Here is a 20,416-nt window from a genome sequence, read left to right as displayed (position 1 = left end):
GCAATGAGAAGCCCGCGCACCACAATGAAGAGTAGCCCCCGCTCGCCGCGACTAGAGAAAGCCCGCGCGCAGCAACGAAGACCCAACGCAGCCAAAAATAAATAAATAAGAATTAAAAAAAAAAATTAATCCCCAAATAGGTGAGGGGCTGATAGAATGGCAGGATTTTTTCCCCCTAACTCTTCCTCCAGGAAGTTGTGAGGCTGTGGGTTGGTGATTCGGTTCTTTAATTTCAGGAGAGGATTTCAACCCTACTTTGATTTGTAAAATAGAAATATCTGCCTGCCTTTGGGGCCCTAGCTCCCCAGATTTCTGTGGAAAGCTCACTTCTAAGAAAACATTTATTAGGCATGTAGACAGACCCATTCCTCTTGACAGAATGTTAGGGAAAGCTTTGCTGCTTCTAAGCAGCTGGTAAACTGAGACATGAATCTCGGTACGTTGAATTCTTTTTTGCTTTGGCTGCCGAGACATTCAAAACCAAACCTTATAGCTGCATTTTAATTGCTGTGTAACATTCTATAGCATGTATTCTATTCTCTTTTGCCATCCTGCCTTTTTTTCCCTTGCATCGTTGTCTCGTACCTGCTTGTTTTTGTTAACTTTCGTTTATTCTTACAATACGTAAACTATCTGAAATTCTTTTGAGTATGAGTTAAATTGCCACACTGAACAGATTCAGGCTTCTAGATGTAGACCACTTGCGTATGTACTGAAATACGATTACAGAGTTCTGAATCATAGGGAGGAAACACCAGTCAGGAGATACGATGGGAAGCTGGACATGGGATACCGCGACATCTGCCTTCCATTGGTAAACCTGAAGGGAACACCCAGCAAAATTCTGCAACATTTCACAGTTTACTTTGTGAGAAAGTAAGATCATTGCATGGTGGGATAGACTTATTCAGGCACTAACCTTGTTCTACCCCGAGCCCTGCCTTTTTTTGTTTATTTTTGGCTGCATTGGGTCTTCGTTGCTGTGTGCGGGCTTTCTCTGGTTGCAGCAAGCAGGGGCTACTCTTCGTTGCGGTGCGCGGGCTTCTCATTGCGGTGGCTTCTCTTGTTGCGGAGCACGGGCTCTAGGCGCACGGGCTTCAGTAGTTGTGGCACGTGGGCTCAGTAGTTGGGGCTCGCGGGCTCTAGAGCGCAGGCTCAGTAGTTGTGGTGCACGGGCTTCGTTGCTTCGCGGCATGTGGGATCTTCCCGGACGAGGGCTCGAACCCGTGTCCCCTGCGTTGGCAGGCGGATTCTTAACCACTGTGCCACGAGGGAAGCCCCCCTGCCCGTTTTTGGTTGGGAGGGAAAGGAGGTTGAGGCCAGAGAAGAAGTTCTGAATCTAGGTCTGCCACTGACAAGCTGAACTGAAACTGACGAGTTAAGGTTTTCTGAATCTTAGTTTATTTATAATACAGGGGATAGACCAGGAAATCTCTTAAAACTGGTTTGCACTTCAAAACAATTTGAGTTACTGCTGCCACTGGTCAAAAATGTTTTTGAAACTTTGGGGAACAGCTTCCCTATCCAGTTTTATGAAGGTTTCAAGAAAAAAAAAAAGTGTGAACTTCAGAGCCACATTTCGTTTTGAAACAGGTATGACAGTACCTAGCTTAATTCGTGTCAGTTTCTTAACCTCAAGTGACTTGGCTATTTCTAAAACTAAAATCTTCCTCGGCAGGAAACCTGTCTCTATTAAACATGTTTTAAAATTTTAGGTTCTGCTCCAAGAAGCAATTCAAAAATATTTTTTGAACGATGGTAGCATTGGTGGCATTAATATATAGCTTCCCGAAATTTTAAGGGACAAGGCACATTAACACAGTGTACTGTTTCATAAGACTTTAAAAGATTCATCCTAATTAAAGAGATATTAAATATGAGAAAAAGGCTTTAGAATCAATGAAATATACAGTATGTAGGTTTTTCTTTTTTGTTTTTTTTTTTTTGCGGTACGCGGGCCTCTCACTGTCGTGGCCTCTCCCGTTGCGGAGCACAGGCTCCGGACGCGCAGGCTCAGCGGCCATGGCTCACGGGCCCAGCCGCTCCGCGGCATGTGGGATCTTCCCGGACCGGGGCACGAACCCGTGTCCCCTGCATCGGCAGGCGGACTCTCAACCACTGCGCCACCAGGGAAGTCCAGTATGTAGGTTTTTTAAAAGCCATGTGTAATAGTTAATAGGTGTAGCTCAAACTACCTTTTTTCTATTGAACATTTTAGAAAAGCTTAGATTAAGACAGATCTCTAAGTGTAAAACTTTCCTTACTGCATCTGGATGGCAGTGGTTCCCAAACCTGGCTGCGTGGTGAAATCACACTGAGATATTTTTTAAAATACTGATGCCCGGCTCCCATTCCCACACACCGTAATTTTCTTTTTAATTATTTATTTATTTTTGGCTGCGTTGGGTCTTGGTTGCTGTGCGCGGGCTTTTCTCTAGTTACAGCGAGTGGGGGCTACTCTTCGTTGCAGTGCGCGGGCTTCTCATTGCGGTGGCTTCTCGTTGCGGAGCACGGGCTCTAGGCGCGCAGGCTTCAGTAGTTATAGCACGCAGGCTCCGTAGTTGTGGCGCACGGGCTCTAGAGCGCAGGCTCAGTAGTTGTGGTGCACAGGCTTAGCTGCTCCGTGGCATGTGGGATCTTCCCGGACCGGGGCTGGAACCCGTGTCCCCTGCATTGGCAGGCGGATTCTTAACCACTGTGCCACCAGGGAAGCCCCACACGTTGTAATTTAACTGGTATGGGATGTGACCTGTGCAACAGGATTTTAAAATCTTCCCAGGTGATCTAATGTGCAGCGAAGTTACCACAGTATTCCAGTGATTTCATGTCCTACGATCCAAATAATCTGCAGATTCTGTAAAACAGTTTAGTATCCACCTTTTACGACAGTATCACGTCATTAAAATCTTTTAGACAAAATTTTCTAAAAGTTAAACATACAATGGGATGGGAGGAAACGATATTCTGGGAGAAGACAACTCTGCCCTTAGTTTACAGTCTATTTATAGTTTGGTTTTGACATGGAGTATTTTGCATTAAATACTCATGTTTTGTTTGTACGTTCTCACTTGGGAAGTTGTAATATATCATTTATAAGTCCTGAACCCCCAGCATAACTGCTGAGGTGCAGTGTTAAAAAAGATAGTTATGGATGCGTAAAAAGTGAAGTAGATTCGTGTCCAGTCAGATGCAGCATACCTCAGAGACACTGGGGGTTCAGCTCCAGACCACCAGAATGAGTATCGCAATAAAGCAAGACATGAATTTTTGGTGTCCCAGTGCATATAAAAGTGACGATACTATAGTCTACTAAGTGTGCGATAACATTATGTCCCAAAAAAAAGCAGTGTATATACCTTAATTGAAAAATACTTTATTGCTAAAAAAATCTAGCCATCCTCTGACCCTTCAGTAAGCCATAATCTTTTTTGGAGGGTTTGAAATACCGTGAGCGTTGCCAAAGACACAGACACGAAGTGAGCAAATGCTGTTGGAATAAGGGCGCCGATAGACTGGCTCGACAGCAGTGTTGCCGCAGACCTTCCATTTGTATAAAACGAAGCATCTGCAGAGTGCAGTACAGTAAAAGGAAGTATGCCCATGAGTCTCCCTGCTGCACTTGTTTTTCAGAGGTTTCTGGTGTGGTGCAGAAGGCGAGTCAGTGCACTTGCAAACGGGGAAGCGTATCTTATTCTCATAAGGACTGGCGGCACTGTGCACCGAGTCCGCACAGAGTAGGTTACAACTGTGGAGGACAACGATATAACCGAGGGACTAAAGGACAGATGAACCACAACCACAAAGGACCTGCACTGTGAACTTGCAGTGTTGGCTGTGGAACTAAAAGTAGGGTTCCTCTTGCCTCCCAAAAATATGCTCTGTGATGCCCTCCCGTAAGATAGACCAGGGGGCTGAAAGGATCACGGGACGCTTTGTGCGTAAAAGCCCGAATTTTGTTTTTGTTATCGTTAAACATGACTTGCTTCGTATACAGTGATCAGAGACGCACTCTCTGAAGCATGCCAGGTGTCAGAGGCGAGTGGCTGGTAACGAACCAGGCGCCGTTGTCCCTTACATCCTGGTTTCACGGCCAACCCCTTACTGGAGCTGCCCCTCTCTTGTCGCTGTATCAATGTTGGTGGCTTCTTATTTGCTTGGCCCTTCCTGGTACACGTGATACTGTTGCCCACCGTTATCTTGACCTCAGCTGTCCCGTTAACCATGAATAGTCCCTGGTCTCCATTGCTGGGTTACTCTTCCTCTCCCCTAGCCCGTTGTCGTCTTTATATACTTGACGCTTTTCAATGTTTTACTCAGAATTCACTCAGAGTTAAGACCACTCCCCACCCTGAATGGTTTCCAAGCCTATTTATTGCAGAAATATTTTGATGTCTGTCACCTCCAACTCAAATCTAGGTGAAGGAAGGAAAAGCGGTCCAGAGAGAAGCCATCAATGGCATGGCCCAAAGAGGTATGGGTGCCTAAAATATTTGGGAAAAATACATGTCAGTATGTCCGTGGCCCGGAGATGCCCAAAACGGGGGTGGCCAGAGAGTAAGGCTTGGGAACGTAGGCAGGTGCTAGGTCAAAGGACTTTATTAATAAAGAGTTTTATGCTTTGGATATTTATCTGTTTAGCAAGAGATGCCGCTGAAGCATTTAAAGCAGTCGCAAGGAAGTGACGGAAGTACACACTTTAGAAAGCTCTCATCTGGTAGCACGGGAGACGGACTACAGAGAGGCTTGAGAAGACAAAGCAGTAAGGTAGGGAGGATGGGAAAGGAAGCTGTTTAGAAGGTACCATCAACAGGACTTGGTAAGAGACTGGATATAGGGAGCAAAGGGTCTAGAACGGCCTTCACGCGGTGTCATTTGTTAAGCTCAGAGGAATAGATTTTCGAGAGAGGAGAGTTCCATTGGACACTCAGGAGGAAACAGCCGGCAGGTAATTAAACCCATCTTTCAGTCTAGCCTAGAACAATAGATTTGGTAGTCAAAACCACGTGCGTGGATGAGGTTATCTCACAGTTATGTTGAAGCAAAATCGTAATGGTAAATATAACTACTCTACGAGGAAAAGAGCCCCATGGTAAGTACTACCTTTGAATGGGAAAGCTGAAGGAGAACGAAGTGGACTAAGAAAGTAGAGTTGGTCAGGCAGGAAGTAAACCAGGAGGGTGTCACGGGAAATCAAAGGGGAATTTTAAGACGTAGGCTGATCACATGAAAAAAGGAAGCATCTGTTTGATGTGACTGTTGGGTTGCTGGAGACCCCAGTGGGAATTGTTTCTAAGCAGAACTGACTGCAAGCTTCTGAAGAATATGGGCTGTTGGAACAAGGCAACCACGGAGGTGTGAAAGGGGAGAAGATGGTGAGTACAGGAGGGAGGCACACCTGCCTCCTTCGCGAGACGGCCGTTTGTTAAGGATGGAGGCTGGACTACGCAGATGCTCTTGCGGCAAGGGGTCCAGAAACGGAGTTCACAGCTCGTGACCTCAGTGTTCTCTCTGTAGAGGTATACTGGCCATTTGGTAAGCAGGGTGGTGGCGAAAAGGCTGGGACTGCTGCTGGAAGGCGACCCAAGGAATAAACGGGCCGACTGCTGATCACTGTTCAAAAGCCTGCCCAGGCTGGAAAATGCAGCCGCATCAAGTCATTGTTATGTGGTTCTTCTCTGATACGCTGGACACAAAAAGCAAATGTAAGTTACAATGACTCACAGTTGGAAGGGTTCCGATTAAATGCCTGCCATACCGCTGCTAAGTCCAATCAGAAGAAACACTCTGATCGGTATATACTGTCCACATGTGTTTCTAAATCTAGACCTTAGGTGAACTTACGCTGAAAGAGACACACAGAAATTTTTCAGGTTAGAGTGGTGGAGGTAGGTAAGTAGCCTTGACGTAACCTAATGAAAACCAGTCAGTAGTACAGCACAGGCAGAAAGAACTGCTCATTTAAAATGTTTCATTAGTTATCCTCCATGTGGTTTAGATTCGTAGCAAACACGTTATTACCCAAATCCATAAATGTCCAAGTGCCTAAAATGCTCGGCATTTGGGGAGGGGTGTAGGCAGGACACAAGTTACAACCTTGGCCCTAGAAGAGGATTATGGGGGACGTAACTCAATGAAACGTCAGTGCAATGAAGACAATACAGTTAAGCGTCAAGGCATGTGATACAGATTTTGAAAGCTGAAATATTTAGGAAATGTTTTTAAAGGAGGTAGAATTTGAGATTAACCCCCAGACGGGATAAGAATCAAGTGAGTTCTTCTCTGAGCTTTTATTAAAAGGTACCATCAGGTATGTTTATGGAAAAGATAAAAGGTTACAAAGGGAGCTGTTATAAAAATCTCTGTCGACCTAAGTAGTGTCTGACCAAAAGCGCAATTAAAGGCCACAAAATATTAAGTGTCGGTTTACTTAAATTTCTAAAAGATGTAAAAATAGACAACTTTTCTTTGTAGTAGGAAGAGCATTAAAGTGTGGAGTCACAGGACCTAGTTTGGTGTGAAATTACGTTCCTCTGGTCCCCCCACTTCCTATTTGTGCAAGGGCTCGAGTATTATTCGTTCTTCCTCACCCTCAAAAGGTCTGAATGAGAAACGAATGGTCTGATTTGAAATATAAATTAAGTGTGGCCAACGTTAAAATGACAAATTCATTATGTAAGTAGAGCATTATAATAATTACATGATAGTAATTAGAGAGGAAGTGGAAACATGCAGATGACTTGCTAAATATTAATGTAATGGAACAAAACAGAAGTAGAATTTCTTCACGCAGTAGTTGGGAAGGAGAAACAGCACTTCTGTTACTTCGTAACTAAAACAGTATGCTTATAGTAGCTTTTGAATGTTGTTACAAATATCACCAGAGACGAGATAAATTTCATTTCTATATTTCAGAAAACCTACTTGAATACACTTTGAAACAAGAGTACAACAAAATAGAATATACTTCAAATGTTGAATATACAAACTATTATAGTTCAAATCTGAACACTGGTACTTTCCCCTTAAACTTCAACTAAAAAAAAAAAAAAAAAAAAAAAAAGAAAGGAAGAAAGAAAACGCCAGGCATTAGAGCTACCTGACAAAAATTCATGCTGAGCCTTAACTTCCAAGTGACAGTAGAACTGAAACGGATTATGTCTGCGCAGATGCCAGGGCGAAGTGAGTGACACAGGCACGTTTACAGCAAAAGGAAGGCCAGAGCCAACTGTTAATTTGTCCACAATTAAGAAACTGACAGACTTAAACTACCATATAAAACGTTACATGTATATTCTATAACAATACTGTGCTAGGTACAAGATTTTTAAAATTTTTCTTTTAATAAAAAAGCTTTACACAAACAAGCCATTAGCTTATTTCAATAAAGAAAACCGAAAATTAGTCTAAGGCCTTTGTTTTCAGCTTAAGCTATATGATAAAAAAAAAAAAAAAAAATCGCACTAGATCGTTTTTGCTCTCTTTCTGAAGCTTTTGGATCCATTCTTCAATTCACATTCTAAAATACCTATATTAGCAGTCTTCACATAGCACCAGTTAAGTGAGTTCTGTGTGAACACAGTAATAATTGCTGGTATGCATATAAAATGCATCAAAAATTGCTATATGTAACAATGAGATCACCCATCCCAATCCCTCCCCACTGAAAACTATATAACCTCTTACAGAATGTTAGTGTTCCAAGTCTTAGTGTAACTTGATATTGTAGTGAGTTGCTTGGTCCCTTTCAATCCTTCTTCTTATTGACGGGTTCAGTTGTTTCCTACTGTAAGAGGCAGTTTTCTGTCAGCGTCTCAACATGTAGTTCACTTCCCACTGAAACATGGGATAGGTAATTTACTTCCAGTAAGTTTGATTGTTTTCTTATATGCATTACAAATGTTTTAAAGTCTTCTGACTTCTCTTGATGACATCCTTGCAAATGCTTACTGTCAGGGCTAGCACTGACATTCTAGCGCCCATGGGAGAGCTGCTCTTTTACTTCTCACACGTCACCAGTCCCTCCGTTTTCATAGTTACGGGAAGGGCGAGAGCTGAAGGCGCACTGACAACCACTACGTGGGTCACTGTCTTATTTCCATCTGCCGGCTTTTCTTCCTGTACCAGCTGCAAAGTTTTCACGTCATGTTCCTGCTTTTTGGCCACTGCTTCCGATTTAATCTCTGGCCCTTTTATGACGGCGCTGATAACTCGGGGAGGAGTCTGGCCAGATGCCTGCTGAGGCGGCACTGCCAGCCTCATGACAGGCGCGCCGTGGGCTATTGAAACCGGGGTGAGCGCTCTCACCGCCAGTGGCGTTCCAACAATGTTAATGCTTCCTGACCCAGGCAGGTTTGATTTTGTCTGCAGCTGACACTGTGCGAGCTGTGTGGCTGGGATGGTAATGATTTTGGCAGGCTGCATGGTGATTTTGTCTGCATTTTCAGTGGAGGCTGGCATCACAGTAGGGATCGTCTGAATCACTACCTTCGGAGAGGCCGCTGTTGTTGGGCTACTGCTGGTTATCAGTGGTGCACCTGCATTAACTGACTGAACGGCCACAGTTGAGATTTTCTGCCCCAACGATGTCATTACAACAGGCACTTGCATTGCCACACGAACTGTCCTAGTAGAGGTGAAAAATAAAGTTGATTATATTTCATGTTAAACTATAAAACAGGTCTCTTGAGCAAAAAGATGAATGCAAATCCCAAACATATAAAACTAGTGCTCCCAAATTTTACAAATGTACCGAAAACCCCTTAAGTTTAGAGTATGAAATACCATGATACGAATATATTTTAAAAACTAAAGCCTAGGGCTTCCCTGGTGGCGCAGTGGTTGAGAGTCCGCCTGCCGAGGCAGGGGACACGGGTTCATGCCCCGGTCCGGGAGGATCCCACATGCCGCGGAGCGGCTGGGCCCGTGAGCCACAGCTACTGAGCCTGCGTGTTTAGAGCCTGTGCTCTGCAACGGGAGAGGCCACAACAGTGAGAGGCCCGCGCACCGCGATGAAGAGTGGCCCCCGCTCGCCGCAACTAGAGAAAGCCCTCGCACAGAAACGAAGACCCAACACAGCCAAAAATAAATAAACGAACAAACAAACAAACTAAAGCCTACGTTAAATTCCATCCGTAAGACCCTAAAAATCCATTCAGGTTAGAGGAGACATCTACTTCGACAACAACAACAAAATACATTTAAAAATGCCAAGCACTTTTCAAAGTCCTGACAACGGTGAGTTCTTAGAATGCAAATATTAAAAAAAGGAACATATCATTTCTGCCAAAGAGTTTTCTAAAAATTAAACCCGTTGCAACTAATGGTTTCCCTCACTTACCTTGGAGCTGCTGTTGCTGATACAGATGCGGTAGTAGTAGGAGACCTGGACGAAGCATCATGACCAGGGGGAGTGATGTTCACAACTCTAGCTACACCCTTCTCTGCTTTGGAGCAGTTTAGAGGAGATGAGTTTTTCCCACCACGTACAGAAGCTGCTGCTTTCAAGAGACTTTCTGCAGACAGTGACACTCGTTCTAATGACTTTTCATCAGCAGCTGCTGCTAAATCCTCATTGCAGGTTTCACTTTTGTCATCGTCTATGACCACTATGTTCTTGGGCATATCCTTGAACTGATATACAAGCCTCTGTCCTTCAACCTTTGCGAGAATACCCCTTTGGTAATAATATCTGTCAGGAAAAAGTACTAAATAAATCAAGTATATTACATTTGTTCTCCCCACCTCCCTACCCCCCAACAAAAACACCATGTAGAAGAGATGCTAACAGAAACATTCACTGATTCTAGTAAGAGATAAGGAGGAACTCACACTGCCTGGATTGTTCAAAAGGCTAAGAATTTGAAGTAGGAATGAAATTAGAACCTGGTGCCACCGGTCTTATATAACCTTGAGATCTGTAAAGTAGCTAAAAGCTCATTCTCAAAGGAAGTAATTTAACCTAAATACAGAATATACTACTGTACAGCTGGCCCTCCACATCCCTGGGTTCCTCATCCATGGATTTAACTAACCCATGGATCAAAAATACTCGGGGAAAAAAGAATTCCACCGAACAGCAAAACTTGAATTTGCCACGTGACAGCAACTATTTCCACAGCATTTACCCTGTGTTAGGTATTACGTGTAATCTAGAGATGATTTCAAGTACACAGGGGATGTAGTGGGTTACAGGCAAGCACTATCCCCACTTCCAAAGGGATCTGGGCATCCATGGAGTTTGGTATCTGCGGGGGGTCCTGGAACCGATCCCCCTCAGATACTGAGGGACGACTGCATTTTACAGACACTGGTAAAACTTTAGTTCTGATTTACATAGGTTATAAAAACAATCTGATGTTACGTGGAGAAATCACCTAAGCCGTGCTTCGTAGACGTGACTCTGGTGTATATGAATACTGTCACTAAACTACGTTCATTTACAAAATACCCTTCATTAGAATAAGCCACGTGCCTAACAGAGTTATGTGGGTTCCTCCAACTGACAGAACTTAAGAGAAAGTTTCATATCAAGATAAATCCATTATAATAAGTTTGCAGGAACTAAAGAGCAAATTCACAATTTGGAAACTGTATTTTGTTTGGGTTCAATTTTCTGAAAGGTGCACATTTCCCACAAAAATGGATTTTCCAATGGTGTTGAAATTTTAGCCGTCTAGACCAAACTCCTGTCTCCCCACCTGCCTCCAAATACAAGAAGCTCCTCTAGAAAATCCCCCCCAAATTACAAGCTGTAACAAATAAGGGATTTTAACAGCTTCTCTTTAAATAGTTAATAGACAATATTAAGAGACATGTAAGTTTTGTTTGAAAACTCTTTCTTTTGGGTTCTTACCTCAGAGCTCGTCCCATAGTTTCATAGTTCATGTCTGGCTTGTTCTTATGCTTTCCCCAAAGCTTAGAGACAGCCTTTGAATCCACAAGCTTGAATATGCCTTTTTCTCTCTGAGTCCACTTAATATACCGGGGACAAGTATTTTTATCTTGAAGTAGATCTAAAAGAAACTCCCACAAATAGGTTGTGTTTCCTTTGAAAACAATCATAGACATTGATTAACGATTCATTAACATAATTAAAAGCAAATATTTACTTATGCTGGATAAAAAATCAATTCATTTACCACTGGTGAAGCACAAGTGTACTGAGAGTCTGTCATGAAATACTTGACTAGATCGGCAATCATTTGTACAGTGCCAAATTGTGTTGTCTAGTAAATAACAACAATTCAAGAAATAAACAACAGTTTGAAACAATATAAGCTATAACACAAGGCCAGGCACAGTTATATTTCAAATGAATGATAGAAAATAATGTCTGAGATTTCAGGAGTGAAAATAAAGCGGATTGTTAAGGCATTATCAAGTCTTGGAAGATGGCTAAGATTTGCATAGAAGGAAAGGAAGGACTCTGGGTAGGTAAAAGAAGAAACTTAGTCCCAAAGAGAAGAGAGCATCACTCTTTTCTTTTCTTGGAAGGCTGGGGAAGAGTAGTGGGCAGTGGTTACGAGAAGACCAGAAGACTAAAACCAGGCTGCTGTTTTCCTTTTATTCCCTTTGTAAGCCTCTAGGTGCAGAGGTTCTTAAATTGACGAAAGAAGAAGAGAGTCCCGAGAAGAGGATCAGAATACATATGCCACCAGGGAGCCACCAGGTCATCTCCAGGCTCCTACTCAATAACCCTTTACTAGCCTCAAATCCAGATCCAAGTTACGGGCTACATGAGAAGAACCTCGAAGGTGGGAGGCTTCCACATCAAGCCACTGCTACTAGTCAATTGAAACGCTGATGTTTTTCTCCTCTAGCTTTTCATTTTCATCCTGTATTTATTTCCCTGAAAATTCAGTCAATCCATTAACCCATAGTTGAGCCCCGTGTGCATCTCTTGACTTTAAAAAATTAACCTTCAACTTTACAATGCTATTCGTATCTCTTCAACTTTCCTATGTTACATTTGTACATCAGCATCCATACCTAAAAACTCTTAGTATTAAACCGTGCATAACTTTCAACTACATAACTCTCAACTGAATCAAGATATGTATCTGGGGCATTTTTATTTTATGACCTAAAGATTATAAGAACTTATTCTGGAAGAAATTTTTGTACAACAGACAATGCCTTGCACACAGTAGGGATCTGAGTACTTCTGTGTCTACTGAATTAATCAGACTCATCAACATTCTTTAGGTTGTCTTTAAATGCTTCGCCCCAGTTCCCATCCCCAAGTTAAAATTAACAATTCTATTTCTGGTTTTAAGGAAAACAGAATTCGAAAGGGAAGCCTTCTTTATCAGACAAGGTAGTTTACTAAGTCTATGCAGACATTATCGTCATAATTTTGCAGAAGAGGAAACACTGACTGGATTTTTAATCCAGGGATGACTGTAATCACTTTAATCTTCACATTTCAACAGGCTGCCAGGCTGCCTCAAGTTTAATCATACAAAACTGAAATTTTAATGAAAGGTGATTTTTGACTGGTAAAAATAGGTTATCACAAAATTTTTTTCCAGTTTTAAACATAAGGTCTTTGAATACAAGAGACACCACTGATGATGGGAATAATTTTTTAAAAAGTAGTAACTGGGACCTCCCTGGTGGCGCAGTGGTTAAGAATCCCCCTGCCAATGCAAGGGACACAGGTTCGAACCCTGGTCTGGGAAGATCCCACACGCCGTGGAGCAACTAAGCCCGTGCGCCACAACTACTGAGCCTGCACTCTAGAGCCTGCGAGCCACAACTACTGAGGCCCGCACACCTAGAGCCGGTGCTCCTCAACAAGAGAAGCCACCGCAATGAGAAGCCCACGCGCTGCAACTAGAGAAAGCCCGCGCACAGCAACGAAGACCCAATGCAGCCAAAAATAAATAAAATAAGTAAATAATTTTTTAAAGTAATAATTGTATATTTACAGTTCAACTTTGTAATACTACTAGCATGTAAGTTTTGAAGTTTTCAATATAAATTAAAAGATAAAACCTAAGATACCAGAAATGTAAAACAACCAAAGACACAGAAGAAAATAAAAGTATCCTAAATCTGTCCCAAATTGAATAAACAATTCCTAAATAAATAAGGGTTTACTATAACTGGATTTTTCTTTTTCTTTTTTTGTCTAAATTTCTTGGTAGGCTTACTAGACTTAATTTTTTTTTTTACTAGAGATTTAATTTTTGCTTTAATTATTTAAAATGAGATATATCAGACTACCTGTTAAGGATGGAATAAATTTGAATACACGAATCCAAAATGTATCCAACTATTGAAAACATTCATGGAAGTGATAAAATTTTGGTTATCAGAACACACCTAAAACCCTTACTAAGATCACTTGAAATCAACTTACACAACAAATTATGACAGCAGAGAATGCAGAAGGCTTATGCTATTTTTGTGCTTAATGAGAATATACAAACTCTAAAGCAAACATGTTAAATTTTTGTTCTAAGATCCTTACTGACATGACTGAAATCTGCTGGTTGGAAAACTAAATTCACCTTGCATTGAATCAGTTAAGAAACGCTAAATTCACCTTGCTTCTATCAGTTAAGAGAGTATGGAGAGATGAAGTCTTAGTTTTGTAAACCTTCTTCAATTCTAAGTGACTCTCCATGAGGATGCCTGCCGTTATCCTCCAGAACCACAGCTCTTCATACAGCTGTGTATCATCAGATTGCAGGTAGGGCCTTTTCCAAATTCAAACGCTTGCCCACCTCCACTCCCTGCAGTTTTATCTCAGTGGGGTAAGGACCACGCATAGATAGTTTGAAAAAGCTCCACGTGTGATGCTCATACAGCCCTGATTAAGAACTGCTACCAAAGACAGTACTCTCACGTGTGCAGGTACTAGAAGTGATTTCCCTACAAATGTACTTGACTAAGAAAAACGGCATCTCACCTACAAAACAGACCTCCCCAAATTACCTTTTCCTTCTCTGGGCTTCTTCTTTATGCCTAACTCAGGAGACCCATTGGAAATTGGCGACTGCTGGGTCTTTGGTTTACGGCCAACTGGAAATAGAAGATATTGAAACCACACGTTGAAAACAGGAAAAAGAAGCATGATAGCAGGCTTTCTGATAACACATTATTCATGAAACTGGATACTAATCTATGGATTAATATATTCAGTGTATATAAAAGTTGCTTTTAAAAGAACATGAAAAGCACTTCTGCAATTTTAGATTACAGCAGTTAGTGGATAGTAATGTCAATGTACATGGCAAGTCAGGCACTACTAACCCATTATTTACATGGTCAGAGCCTCAATTTGCTAACCTTTTCCAATAATGTAGCAATGGAAACAAATTCTAGTACAAACTTTTGTTTTCTGTTCTACAGAATTGTTAGAAAAAGCTTTACCTACCGATTGCAGAGGATCTGATAATCTGCGAAGCCCTTTGAGCTCAAATGAGGAAAAGTAAAAAATATTATTTTAAACACTCTCTACTGCTCTGAGCCAATCAATTCACCAGAATTTCAGCATAAATTTCCCCACCTCAACGTGCAGGTACATTATAAGGATAAAAAAATCTTCCAAGCGATTACTTCGTAGGTCTAGTAGATGTCCGCGCCCTTCCTTTTGTCTCCCCTCACTTCTGCCGTAAGGCTCTCTCAGAGAGACTAGCATCCACAATGAACAGAAAAGCAAGAGCTATACTTCTCTACAGTAAAGAAAGCTTAAGCCTGAAATGTGTTGTATTCAACCCTCAGCCCTGACGGATGAATGCTGGCAGGTGAGGGGAAGCCTCAAGAAAGAGACTGGGAATATTACATATACTATTACTGATTTGGTGATCTGTCCTAACATCTGGGATTTCTGATGTCTCTGCTCTTCATTAGCAAGGATTATCTAGAGCTAAATTAAAGTGCCTTAATTTATATGTCAAAAAGCATAGTTATTATATTCTAGGATTAGAATAGGATTTCATTAAGACGTATGCTTTGGCAAAAATTAAAACAAAGTTTACTGGTCTCCCTTGTTAAAACAGAGCTTAATTTCTCAATTTAAATAATACTTATATGTACGAATCAGTCAGTTAATAAGACTGACGTCTTCACTGTCTCCTAAATTCAATCACAAAAGCCCAACTTCCTTAAAGGAAAGGTTAGCCCCAAAAGGCCTATTTTCTTATAAAGCAGCATTTCCCAAATGGTATTACATGAGAAATAGGTTATTCATCAGTAGGAAAAACGGTTTACAGTCAAATTAACTTTTAGAACTGCATGCTGTCTTCTCTTGGAGATTTACAATGCACGTTAGTATATTAAAGGCTCTGGAAATAAAAAGAAGCCTCTACTATTAAAAGATACCTACCTAACTTTGTATGTCCCAAAGGTACTTAACCACAAATGAATAATTAACGATGTTGCATGTAATTTTTAAACTGTCGTTCATTAAGACCCCCTATTTTCCAATACGTAATAAGATTAGTATTAAACTGGCCAATTATTTCCTGGTTTATACCGTACCACCACATAGGCAGATCAACCTGTTTATCTAGAGGTCTTGGTTCCCTAAATGATCTCAGCTTTTCATAGTCTTTTCCCTCTTCATTTAAATCTAAAATTTTCTTAAGTATTTTGTAATAGCTTCCATAAGATACAACCAGCCGAAGGCTATAGAGGGCAGTGGGTAAACAGGGCTATTTATATGTAATTCCTTTTGTTTCTACACATTTACAGCAGGAAGTAATTCTTCCTTCTAAACTCTCTCATTCATGCCTTTCTCAAATACATATTATCTATATTGTAAGAGGGAAGGTGCTCTGTCTCATTCTCCACTGGGTACCTCACGGCAAATGAGGCACAGACCTGTGACCATCACAGCAATTTGAAACACTGCTACCTAATAAATCAAAGATAATACCATTATTTCTGAAGCAAGTTTTCCCTTATTGTTGCCTTTGATTTTTCTTTTCCCCCATTCTAAAATGTGAAGAAAGAGACAGGGAGGAAAGTGGAATTAGATGAATACCCATTTATACAGAATTTCATTTCTTTCAAGTTTTACCTTTGATTCAAACAGAAAAAGAACCCACTCAGGATGCCGAAGATGGACTGGAGCCTTGTGCCTCACCCACTGGGACCAGATGAGCACAAGCTTCAGCAGGCGTCAAATAACAAGTGGAAACGCTCTTTACCCAGAGGTGAGCTGATTCCCCTCACAAGTCCCTACGTGCAACCTTGGTGTTTTAAGGCTGAAGACAAGGGGGAGAAAACTGGGCTTTTTACTTTAACGCCCACAAAAAGAGGAGGAAGGTAAGATTACGAAAAATAAAGTCAGGAATAGTTCTGTTTTTTTTTTTTTTTTAAGGTAACCAAGTACCTAAAAGGATCAGAAAGTAGAAAAATGGGCAGTGAATCTCTGACCTTCCTTCTGTGTATCAAGCACCTATTATAATCTCACTCTGCAGGCAACTACTTTTAGGACTCAAACACGAACTCCTTTAAACAGTATGAACATGTTAAAAGACAAAATCTTAATTCTTTGAGAATATCTAATTAAGATAACATCAGTCATAAATCTACACATATATTTCCTATGTCCTGTGATGGGGGGAGAAAGATACCAGAAAAAATTTCACCCAACTTCCCAGAAATTTATAAATACACTCTACCTTTCTTCTTTTTCATTGGTTCATGGCTATCTGGTGACGTAGGAAGAGGGGAGGTATCCATTGGTTCAGATTCTTCAGTTGACACCTCCACTACAGTTTCTGTAATGACATCCGGCCTCATAGCAGCATGGATAAATTCTGGAGTTGATACACAAGGAGGGACAAACACTTCCACTATAAAAAAAAGTTGAAAAATTAAAATTTCCCACCCCCATTAATGCCTCTCAATACGTACGGACAATTCAATATTTAGTAGGGTGAGGTTATTAAGAATTCATCAAAGCAGGATAAAAACTTGAAATTAAGGCTTATTGAATATACAATATGGTCTAAAGTATGTAAGTAAATAAATGCAAAGAAAATCGACTTGAAGGAAACGTTAATCTTCTGGGTAAAGGGGGAGATCATAAGTAGTCAACCCCCGTGCTTCACACTTTTAGATGCTTTCAAGTTCACTGTAGAAGACTTTGGATTATTTTGACAATTGGGAAAACATTTGAAAATAAACGAGTATAATAGTGAGTTAATAATTACTTTCCTTCCACTCACTCATCATTATTCTCTAACTAGGAAGAACATGCACCTGGTGTAACATTAAAGTAATAAACATACGTTTAGGGAAAAGCAAGCACAGTTCATTTCAAGATGTGAAAAGAAAACCTGGCTCGTTACAGCCAAATGAATATCATCTTTCAGTATTTAAAATTTTATTTACTGGAGCAGTCCCTGATATTTTGGGTCACTAGAATGGTCCATACAGATTTTCTAGTACATACAATAATGTTGCTCTGGCTTCCTTTCAATGTGCATGAATAACCAGGATATGACATTTCTATTTCAATTAATACATACTATCACGGATTAATATACTGACCAGTATGCCCTAATCTTCTTCTCATATCCCTGAATAATACACAGGATTCCTACTCTAACTAAAAAGTACGGCTGATCTTAACATATGTTGAAAATCCCTAAAAGAAGGGCCAATCTTAACTGTTATTAAGTCAAATTAACATTTGGGCATTAAAATTAGGACAAAAAGACTCTCAAAGGCAGTCTTTAAAAAGGGGGCCAAAAAAAACAAAAAAAGGAAAACATGCAGCCTGAAGGGAGTGTGAGGAAACACTGGAAGCTACCTCCGCCCTCCCTCAGGGAGCGCTCCCTGGGGTCACTGCCCATCTATCACTGAAGGAAGGACTGAACGTGGTCATAGGTGGCAAATGCTCCCATCTGCCATTCTCTTAAGGTTTATAATTTACCCAGAGTTAAGGAAGTAAGACATGATGGTATAAACAGCTATGCAGCAGCCATCTGTCTGTCTATAGTGGGCGTTTCTGTTTCATTTATTTTGAAAATTAAGTATTTAAGATTTGGGAACATTGACAAATAAAAATCAATTACTGCTGTCACAGGTATTTATGTACTATAGACTTTGAGAACACCAACAATCCCCTTGGATTACCAAAGACAAAAACAAAAACTTTCTTTCTAGATACGTAAAGTGACGTGATATGTTTAATATAAAAAAGACCAGTTCACATACCAGGACTTCTTGAATCTCTCAAGCAGGTAGGAGATTCCATATGAAGCAGGGCTTCAGCAGCTTCAATTGTCTTATCTGTACAGTGTGCATTACTGCTATGAACTGATGCTTCCACTGGGGGGAAAATAAGCTCTACTCAATAAAAATGCACTGAACACGTACGTTATTAAATTAAACTCTCACGTTAATAACTCTAAATGAGTCATTAATACATATTAGCCCATATAAATTACTTACAGAAATAATTTTAAAACCAAAACAAGCTAGTATCTATACTTTATAAAATGAATGTTGATAATAAAGCAAGTACTGAGATTGATTAGAAATTTCTGAATCTTGTCCAAAGGAAAACAAAGACCCTTGAAATTTGAATCCTGTATCAATTTTAGGCCAAAACTAACTTGCGGGGTAGGGGAGGGAGAATAGTTGTAGATTAACAGTCCTATGAGGTCAATTGTAATTTTAATATACTGCTAAGTAAACACCTAGCAGAATCAGTCAGAAACTCGTATTTCTAAATTAATCAATCAGTTCAATTCTTACAGACCCTCCTGGTGAGTGCACCAGAGAACTTGGGAATTTTCTTCACAGTAACTGCTTTCTTCTTCAAGATCTCTCTGGACTTTGCTGGGTTTTACCCAAGAAATTTAGAAAGAAAGAAAGAAAAAAAAAGAGAGAGAGAGAGCGCGAGCGCGCCTATGTTTCTTTTCCTCTCCATGAAGCCTTTTCTAGTTCTACGACCTCTTGTAACTCTCTTCTAACACTTACTTTATGCTTTGCTGATTAAATTATTTGTGAAACAGTAAAGTGTACAGCAGTGGTTTGGTTTTCCAGCCCCGAAAGCTTGGGCTCTAGTCTCTGCCACTTACAATTTCTGTTGCCTTGGGCCAGCAATTTAATTTCTTGTAAGGCTCAGTTTCCTCTTTCACCCAACAGGAATATTACTTACCTCATACAGTTGTGAGAATTAAATGCAGTGACTGCCTTAAAAAACACGTACAATATCTCACATATAGATAAGAACTCAATAAATGGTGATAATTTCTTATCACCATTTAAGCTCCGTGAGATCAGGGAGGGCCTATCTTAATTCATCTTTACATCTGTTATGGTTCCTAACACAGACCTTTCATATAGGAGGCATGCAAGTGTTTCTTTTATGTTTTGAAGTTAAGGACAACCCACAGACCTTACAGGAAAAATAGCAATTCAAGCACAAATTCATTATCCTAATGATATAATTAATTTCACATCCTGACTTGAAATATTCTGCTTGGTAAGAGGTTCTGAAACATGAATATGTGAACGGTGTCTAATTTGATAAATTTTTCTCAAGATGTCCTCTAAAGGACTAAAAGAAAATACTTACACCAATTTCATAAAAGCATATTATCAATTCACAAGTTCTACAACACTGAAGATATGAATCTTTTAAAATTGTTTCCAGTAAACTTTTAATTGAAAACAACTTTTTCACTTAGTCTCAAAAGTCACCGAGTGCTAAGGCCTCGGCCTCACACACCAGCCATTTGGAGAGCGTTCACAGAAAATCCAGCGACTGCTTCACCACCTGCTGCACGTCATCCCCACTCTCAACCAAGGTACCCGGTCTCTCCAGTTGCTCTTTCCATTTATGGAAATCTGCTCAAAGCTAAACAGTTCCAGAGAGGCAGCCAAACCTCTAAGTAAATCTATCTTTAGGTGACCCTGCTTACTCTTATCTGCAGCTTCACTGAAGCACAGGATCCAATCAGTCCTTCTAGCTCAACTTTAAGAAATTTACTATTAGTAAGTATAAAATATATTACCATTCTCAAGTATTTTCTTCAAAGTACCTCCCCCTGCAGTACTCACGTGCACTAAAGAACCTTGGGAAGCAGATTCTCAGGTTTTTAAAAGTTTATTCTAGGAACTTCATTCTCTTTAAAGTCTGCTTGTGTTGCAATTTAGCTGTTGTCTTAGGTACTATTAATAAACCATCCTGGGTAAACTAATTCCTTATGTAATTGTATTAAGACACACCCTAAAAACTCTACCATACTAAAGAGCTTTGAGTATTTGATAATAATACAGCAATAGAATTTTACCAGATATTTTAATGTTTTAAGTTATAAACAAAATGAAATTTGCCAACAGCTATATATTGTGCCGCCCTGAGCTCTTATGCAGTTTGAGGTATGTTTTCAAAACCATGACTTCATGTTAGTTATGTCAGTGAAAATTTTCTTGCTATGAT

General features: G+C 40.4%; 1 protein-coding gene across 14 annotated transcripts in view; it reads right to left on the bottom strand.

The window, feature by feature from the left end:
- Positions 1-6,404: 6,404 nt before the first annotated feature.
- ELF2 (E74 like ETS transcription factor 2) overlaps positions 6,405-20,416 on the bottom strand; it is a 93,853-nt gene continuing 79,841 nt past the window's right edge. For 5 of the 14 annotated variants that reach the window (XM_060298937.2, XM_030876905.3, XM_030876901.3 and 2 more), the window contains 7 exons: positions 18,181-18,294; positions 16,638-16,811; positions 14,384-14,422; positions 13,942-14,028; positions 10,853-11,045; positions 9,338-9,688; positions 6,406-8,623 (listed from right to left, as the gene is read on the bottom strand). In XM_060298937.2, coding sequence (XP_060154920.1) covers positions 7,996-8,623; positions 9,338-9,688; positions 10,853-11,045; positions 13,942-14,028; positions 14,384-14,422; positions 16,638-16,811; positions 18,181-18,220 — 1,512 coding nt within the window. In that variant the 5' untranslated portion in view covers positions 18,221-18,294 and the 3' untranslated portion in view covers positions 6,406-7,995. Of the gene's footprint in view, positions 8,624-9,337; positions 9,689-10,852; positions 11,046-13,941; positions 14,029-14,383; positions 14,423-16,637; positions 16,812-18,180; positions 18,295-20,416 lie in introns of all 14 variants that reach the window. The other 9 variants (XM_030876896.3, XM_060298934.2, XM_030876898.3 and 6 more) reach the window with 8 other exon arrangements.

Source organism: Globicephala melas, chromosome 5 (genome assembly GCF_963455315.2).
Source record: "Globicephala melas chromosome 5, mGloMel1.2, whole genome shotgun sequence".
In the NCBI taxonomy this organism is placed as follows: domain Eukaryota; kingdom Metazoa; phylum Chordata; class Mammalia; order Artiodactyla; family Delphinidae; genus Globicephala; species Globicephala melas.
The sequence above is the reverse complement of the archived record's forward strand: the minus strand, read 5'-3'. Positions and strand labels throughout refer to the sequence as shown.